Source organism: Gastrolobium bilobum, unplaced genomic scaffold (genome assembly GCF_033153095.1).
Source record: "Gastrolobium bilobum isolate Gb01-03AN ecotype WA unplaced genomic scaffold, APGP_CSIRO_Gbil_v1 utg776, whole genome shotgun sequence".
Taxonomy (NCBI): Eukaryota; Viridiplantae; Streptophyta; class Magnoliopsida; order Fabales; family Fabaceae; genus Gastrolobium; species Gastrolobium bilobum.
The window spans coordinates 484,369-492,915 of record NW_026899202.1 but is presented as its reverse complement, the minus strand read 5'-3'; the positions used below and the strand labels follow the sequence as shown (position 1 = coordinate 492,915).

Below are 8,547 nucleotides of genomic sequence, written 5' to 3'. Positions count from 1 at the left end.
TGTACCAAAGTGGTTTACTTTTGTTTTCCATAATATACACATATTATATTATTCTAGTAATTGCTCAATCGGAATATGCTTTTCTCTTTAATGGATAAGGGAATATGTGGCGGGTGAAAACTGAAGTGAGAGAGTTAGTGCTATGAGCTATTGTGAAAACCGGGGCTTCTTTTTAAATTTTTGCTTTTTGGGTCTATAAGAAGGCCATTCCTCGTTTTAAAGTACATCATCCACAAACTCACAACTCACAACTCACAACACATAGCTAGTTCCTTAGTGAGTTTGTGTGTGTGTGTGTGTGCTTTCTGTGTGCCCCAGTGTGTAGCTTTACATAGACATAGAGATGGAGGATCAAAATGCAGGTCATGGGTTGAGCAAGGTGCTCCGCAAGTTGAAGCCTTACCTTGCTATGGTGTCCCTTCAGTTTGGCTACGCCGGAATGTATATCATCACCATGGTTTCATTCAAACATGGCATGAGCCATTGGGTACTCTCCGTGTACCGTCATGTAGTTGCCACTCTTATCATGGCCCCTTTTGCATTTGTCCTCGAAAGGTCTCTCTCTCTCTCCACCACACAACTTACACGTACATGAAGCAGAGCTTCTTTTTTTTGTTCGTTCCCTTAATTTGCTAGCTATTTTAACTTTTCATTCATCATTCTGATTCTTCATTTTTACAGAAAAGTACGGCCAAAGATGACTCTCCCCATCTTCCTGAGATTAGCGGCGCTCGGTTTCCTTGAGTAAGGCTCTTCGAACTCTCTCCACATAATCAATATATTCGCAGTATCGAATCATACATTTTGTTTGTTTCTTCTCAGTTCTAAGTCCCTTAATGGGCCCGTATCATAAATATTTGAAGTACACATGCATGCATGCTTTTTTTCTTCTTTTTTTTGAGTTATCTTATCTTAATTATCTCTTTGAAACGAGTCTGTTCCTTCTGATGTCTCCACAAGTTTCAATTCTTCAAGTCAGTTATAAGACTAATCCGAAATACACGGTGGGTTAAGGATAAAAATATTAATTTAAGTCCCTCTAAAAAATATTACGTGGGGTCGATCTCTTTACTTTGCACTACTATCAATTGAGCTACCGGACTTGTTCTCCATGCATGCTTTTCTAGCTATGCGTATAATGGATGCCCTTATCCTTTATATTATATTCATTTTTACTGAATATATGATAAATCTATATATATTCTTGCTTGTTGGGAAATCCCCAACTATGTGAGACATTAGCTAGTTGTGTTTTTCTTTAATTTAGCTGTTAGCCTGCTAATCGGTTCTATCATGTGTCTTATTGAAAACCAAATCGTTAAAGAAATTAAAGCATATTCTGCATTATCCATAATCTCTAAAATTAATTATTCCATAAAAATATTTTTCCGTCTTATTTAGGGAAATTTCCTATTTTTTTTTATTTCATAATAAGTCTTTTTTTTATTATCATTTTGAACCCTATACGAGTTTTCTTATTCTTAATTCTATATATAACTATTATTGTATATTATATATTCTATATAATAATAGTAATCATAATAATATATCCAAAAAAATAGTAATCATAATGATATAGTATTATTTTTTATTTCTATAAGGTATTATTTATATTTAATTATAGGAAAAACTTCAAAAAAATCGCTATGAGTTTTCTTAATTATCACTTAACCTCCTTATAAATTTTTTGAATCACTTACACCCTTATTTAGATTTTTTTTATTATTTATCCCCTGACTTAAAGTTTTATTGTCACTTATCCCCTCACTTAGGGGGATAAATGATAAAAAAAATTTAAGTCAGTAGAATAAATGATTCAAAATTTTATGAGGAGGTAAGTGATTATGACGAAAGTAATAGGATTTTTTTTGAAGTTTTTCCTTAATTATATTATTAATATCACAGAAATGCGGCGACTCGATAGTGGTTCTTCATATTGGCCCACCATTTTTAGTGGACACATCATAAGAAAGCAACCAACCACAAAATTAATTAATTAACAAAATGCAATGTTTCCAATCAAGATTTCATTTCTCACCTACCATCAATATTAGTTAGTTTTTATTTTATTTTTTAATTAATCGACCACAGAAAGGATAGCATGTTCCTGTTGCGGTGGTAACATGGTCCACACAGGGCCAGATTATTGCCTCTAGACACTAGTGTTATTATCTGAAGAAAAATATTACTGAACACTATTAAAAATGAAAGCTTAGTATGAAGAGAATAAGACATATATAGAGATTAAGTACATGTTATTCATCTAACCAATTATAACCTGAGGCAACAAGGACTCTTCATCTAGCCAAAGTAGGTAATTGGCACATATTTTGTACTTTAAAGATATACCGTACTTGATACCTAGTTCATTTTATTTTTTTCATGGATTTGGTTATGATTTAATCTAATCCCTACAAAATTGTATAATGTTACAGATTATATAATATATAATTAGTTTTCTCTACAGAATTTGTGGTCTGATAATAACTTTGTTGGTGATGAAATCTAACAGGCCAGTGCTTGATCAAAACTTGTACAACATGGGGATGAAGATGACCTCAACAACGTTTGCATCGGCCACCGTTAATGTCCTCCCAGCCATTACTTTTATAATGGCACTCGCTTTCAGGTAGTTAAAAGCTTCAATCACTTCACCATATATAATATTAATGGCAGCTTGTGTTATATTCACAATCTAAGAATATTCGTATTTATATTAAAGCTTTGTTGCAATGTCGTAGTCCATTGCTATTTGAATCATATCTAATCAGATTCTTCTAATCTCTTAACCAGGTTAGAGACAGTAAACTTGAAAAAAATACACAGCATAGCCAAAGTAATTGGAACCGCGGTAACAGTGTCAGGAGCCATGGTTATGACTTTGTATAAAGGCCCTGCCCTTCAAATCATAAAGGGTCAAGCAGCAAATCATGGCAGTGCAAGCACCGAATCCTCTGACCAACACTGGGTTCTAGGCACATTGATGCTTATAGCAAGTTGTGGTGGTTGGGCTAGCTTCTTTATCTTGCAAGTATAGCCTACTATTCATGAACATTTACATTCATACTCTTCTTTTTTTATATGACCAAAAAAGAAAAATAAAATAAAGTTGTTAACTAATATGTAACTTGTGTTACTACTTTGTGGATTTTAGTCTTTCACTTTGAAGATGTACCCAGCAGAGCTCTCGATGACATCTTGGATTTGCTTTTTGGGTATTTTTGAGGGTGCAATTGCATCACTTATATTTGAACGTGACATGAGTGTTTGGTCCATAGGCTGGGACTCAAGGCTTCTCGCTTGTGTTTATTCTGTGAGTACCTTTTTCATGCTGATGTACCCCACATGTTGTATTTACTTTATAGTTCATTAAGTAGCCTTGAAATCCTTGAGACTACTTAGCTTAATTAATTAAACTTATCAGAACTAAAAACAAAATTATGGTGATTAATGATTCAACTAACCAATTAATACTGAATTTGTGATATATGTAGGGGGTGGTGTGTTCTGGAATGGCATATTATATACAAGGAGTTGTGACAAGAGAACGTGGACCGGTGTTTGTGACTTCTTTCAGCCCTCTATGTATGATAATCACCGCTGCATTGGGTTCCATTATCTTGGCTGAGCAAGTTCGTCTGGGAAGGTTTGCAATGTTTTATTGATATAGTCTTTCTCTTTCAAAACTAAGCAAGCCAAAATACAAATGTGTTAGTTGATCAATGCATTTGCTAATTTTGTTTTTTTCTTCTTCTGTGTTTAACAGTATAATTGGAGCTATTATCATTGTCTGTGGACTTTATACTGTGGTATGGGGAAAAAGCAAAGACAGTTTGAACACCACAGGTGGAGGGAAAAGTGAAGTCCAAGAATTGCCTATAAAGGATGGTACACGATCAGGATCAGACAATTTTGACAACATTGAGGTCAATGTTCCTGTTGAGATGAAGGGGGTAGGAAATAATGTCCTATCTTCAACAAGATCATAAGGTCCTTTAGGACTAGCATTACAATTTTCCTATTAAACTGATGAGGTCATGAGAGATTTTGTGCAGTGTACAAATCTTTCCAAATGCTTGCCTTTACTGGCTGCATTTTAATATGCACCTTTCTTGTTTTCCTTTAACTTTTTTTTTTTTTTTTTTTTTTTTCATGTTTCGGAAACTTCGGTATAAGCAAAATAATGAATTAATGCTTTTGTCTCAGTTGTAGTCCTTTCTATACTCTTTCTTCAGTTTCTCTTTCAGTTTTCTTTTTTTTTTTGGTTTATATTTCTCTTTCGGTTTTTTTCTTCATGTTCTGCTTCTTAGCCTATTATATATGCTAAAGCAAAGATTACATTTACAAAAGGAATAGAATATTAATTGGAAGTGAATGATTGATGGATGATCGTACATGCCACTAGCTAATTTTGTAATAATTGTGGTACCATAACAATTTTGTTTTATATATGCCTAATATTCGACTATTTCATAATGAGGTGGGTCTATATATGTTGGCAGCAATTCCATTAAGCCTCCATTACCGAACAGCATTACAATGAAGAGAATCAAATTCAGATTCCTAATAGGTAATATTGAATGACACAAAATTATAGGTGTGTTTTACTCCGATTGCCTAAGACTCTCTCTTAAGAAATATCAAAAGTAAATACAATTTAAGTAAACATTTCACTTTATTTTTGGGTGGTGCTTTTCCACTGTCCCATGTTTCCGTCCATGGCATTAATATTAGCCGTGTGCCATTTCTACATTCCCTGTTTACACCACTAATACATTACCACTGACAATGGTTACTGTTTGGGTGATGTGTGTGTTCCTATCATGGTATTTTAGTGGTGACCTTTAATGTTCCCTGTCATCCCCAATTTGTTTTGATCCGTTGAGTAAGCAAAATTATGACTTGCACGATTCTGTATATATTTGATAGGTTAGGTGTATGTGCTTGTCACATCTGAGTTTACACATAGCCAACAAGGCTTAATTATTCCATACATCTATAACCTCAACACAAAAATTTACCAATGAGAATCGTGGATCTTCAAACATTAACATTTTTTTAGCAGCAAGTATGTTTCTTCCACGACTTCTGAGCATGCTATCAAAACAGAAAGAAGCACGCCACAAACCACATGCAGATGGGTTGAAACGGGACAGAGCATGCTATCAAAACTCGCAAGTTGTGCAATGGTGGCCTGCACCAACTTTTTTAAACTAGTCAAAACAGGAAGAAACAAATAATCAAATCATCACTAAAAATGTTTCTGAGATCATGGCTCAAAATTTTGTTGTGTGTCGCGCAATTTGACAGATAGAAACAGATAATCAAATCATCACTATAAAACCAATCATGACCATTACTTAACCACTTCTTGTTAGGTGAATGCTTAACATTAGTTTAATTTATATCTTGGTTAAGTAATATTGTTTTCCAAATATACACAATATGCTCAGCCCTTAAACGATTATTTTCAGGTTTGTGTTATGCGTAGCACCATGCATATATATATATATATATATATAATTTAAGTGCACTTTTCACTTTATTTTTGGGTGGTGCTTTTCCATGGTCCCATGTTTCCATCCATCACATTACTATTAGCCGTGCGTCATTGCTACATTTCCCTGTTTACACGACTAATCCATTACCACTGACAATAGTTACTGTTTGGGTGTTGTGTGTGTGTTCCTATCAAGGTATTTTAGTGGTGGCCTTAAAGATCCCTGTCATCCCCAATTTGTTTTGATCCATTGAAAGTAGGCAAAATTATGACATCTGAGTTTACACACAGCCAACAAGGCTTAATTATTCCATACATCTATAACCTCAAAGCTAGCAGACAAAAATTTACCAATGAGAAATGTGGATCTTCAATCATAAACATTTTTTAGCAGCAAGTACGTTTCTACCACGACTTCTGAATACATGCCTCCTAAATTCGAGAAAAACTTTAATGCACGGGAGCATCGAATTCGATGTTATGTCATTTCATTGTCCAGCCACGATTAAATTAAGTTGTTTTGTTTATTTATTTTCTTATATTAATTGATTTATTTTTGTATGATTATGATTCTCTTTTTTTCTTTCTTACTTTATCACTATTAATCCACCTTTGTACGGTTATAATTTAGTGATTTGACAAAAGCTTATATCCAATAACTTGACACTCACAAAAGCTTATATTCACTGACTTGGCACTTATAAAAGCTTATAGGTTGTATATATGGGTTTTATGAATGTCAAGTCACCAGATATAAATCTCTGTTGTAACGCCTCGTTTGCAGCCGATTAAGTAACATTTATGAGAAAAATGTTTCCGCAGTTAATGCAGACAAGTTATCTGCATTTATTTTCAAAACGACATCGTTTTAGTATTAAAATCTTAAAAAATTATAAATATAAAGACTATTATAACCCTAAAATAAATTAAAATTACAAAAACACCATGATTTTCGTCCCAAAACGACGTCGTATTGGCTTACTGCAGAAAAAACGAACCCAACATTTATATGATGTAACGCCCGGCCACTTGCAAGAATCAATTACTGTCCCCACACACTAACACGAGACTTTTCAGTGTGCTTTGTCCTCACTCGCATACTTCCCAGGAAAACTTCCCAGGAGGTCACCCATCCCAGAATTGCTCCAACTTCCGATCCGGGCTACCAAAAAGTAGATGCATCTTGTTAGTATAGGTAGTACCAATCAATTCTTATAAGTCATTCCTAACTGTACCGTCCCATACCAGCACAGTCTCTGGAATCCCTCTTTTTCGGGTGTTGATTCGATTCATTCATGAACCCCCAAGCTGCAAGATTTGGCATGAGCCGCTCATTGTCCGTGCCCTTTCGCACCGGCGATCACTCCCTGCCCTTGCCAGCTCTTGGGATGTTACACACAACATGCTCAACTTAATTAATTAAACGCGGAAGCTCTTTTCTAATTCCCTAGCTAGGCCTAGTATGAAAATCTGATTAACTTTTTCTTTTTCTTTATGTATTGCAAACTTTATCACTTTATTTGCCAAAATAAAACAGATAACATTTCGTCTATATTTTGAATCACCGGAGACATTTTCCACCCTTTTCATTTACACCTTATTAACATTTCTTTTTCTTATACTTTTCCCTCTAATTATTCTTTAGTATTGTGATAAAGTCATTAACCCATAATTAAATCCACAATTACATGCGAGAGTTATTATATTTGTCAAGTCACTAAATCACACTACTAGAAAACATGGATATTCGAAGGCCAAATACCGTCGCAAAGCATCCAAAAATTGTCGCAATTTCAGTTTATGATGAATTGTGCGACGAAAAAAGATTCTCGGTGAAAAAGGTCACGCAAAGGGAATTTGCAATAATATTTTGGCTGAAACCATTTCCAATGACAAATTTTCATCACAATTCCGGAGTATACTGTAGCGAAAGAGTAACTGGAACAAAAAAAATGCACTTCAAGCCATCGCAATTTACATCCGAAAATACCATCGCAGAAACGTCGCAAACTTAACCATCATAATTTTGCATAAAAAATGTATCTAAAAAGCCATCGCAGAGTGTGCGGTGATAAATTAGGGAAACTTCCATCGTTTGTTTGCGACGGAATATATATGTAATTTCGATGCAGACAACAATGGAAATGTATTACGATCGTAAAATAAACACTTTATTTGCGATGGAATGTATTGCTTGTACCGTAGCAACAGGCGACGAATTACGTATGCCGTCGCAGTTAGCAGCAAACATTTGCGACGAATATCTAAATAATTTCCATCATAAAATTACAAATTTATTACAAAATATATTTAAAATAATTTAATTTCCACCTTATAAACAATCCAACAGTACAAACAGTCCAACAATACATAAGCAGTCCAAATATATATAATTAAAAGTAAATTACTAACAATTACAAAAATGTATCAATAATAAAGTTAATCATAAACAAATGTAACAAAACACATAGCGAGATACGGGAGTGGGAAGGGGAAGGGGATGAGGAGTCATCCTCATGTGCCTTTTCTTCTTCTTCATCTTCCTCTTCTGCTTTTTCTTCTCCATCTTTTCTAGAAATTTCTTGAAAGCCAACGAGCTAATTAAATTGGAAACAGAAGCCAAGTTTGAAGCAGAGGAGTGCTCACTGGTGAGCTCACTTAAGCAAGGAAACATAGCACCTGAGCAATAGCTACTGCTTGAGGAATTAATTGCTCGAGCGAGCAGTGCAACTAGAGGAAGCGATTTGCTTGCTGAGAAGCTCGCTTAAGCGAGCAGCATAAGTTGCTGAAAATATAAAGTAAGATTGTGGGGTGTATGAGAACCTCATAGCAGTGTCTAATAGGATTTGTATGATATGTTTAAGCTAGGTTTAAATATTCCACAATGTTACTCTGTTATTATTATAGTTTTCGATTATTTTCAATACGGTAATGATTTTAAACGAAAAGTGCACAGTTTAAAAAAAAAGTTTAGCCGTATTTTTAAATGAACTGCTATGATTGTAACTGCACTTAATATCATACGTAATGATAACATACCGGAGTAC

The 8,547-nt window shown here is 34.4% G+C and overlaps 1 protein-coding gene across 1 annotated transcript; it reads left to right on the top strand.

The window, feature by feature from the left end:
* Nucleotides 1-343: 343 nt before the first annotated feature.
* LOC133288235 (WAT1-related protein At4g08300-like) lies at nt 344-3,989 on the top strand. The gene is made up of 7 exons (XM_061485952.1): nt 344-555; nt 682-744; nt 2,513-2,629; nt 2,794-3,031; nt 3,155-3,313; nt 3,495-3,646; nt 3,767-3,989. Exons 1-7 carry the CDS (start codon nt 344-346, stop codon nt 3,987-3,989), a joined length of 1,164 nt encoding a protein of 387 aa, XP_061341936.1.
* Nucleotides 3,990-8,547: the final 4,558 nt, after the last annotated feature.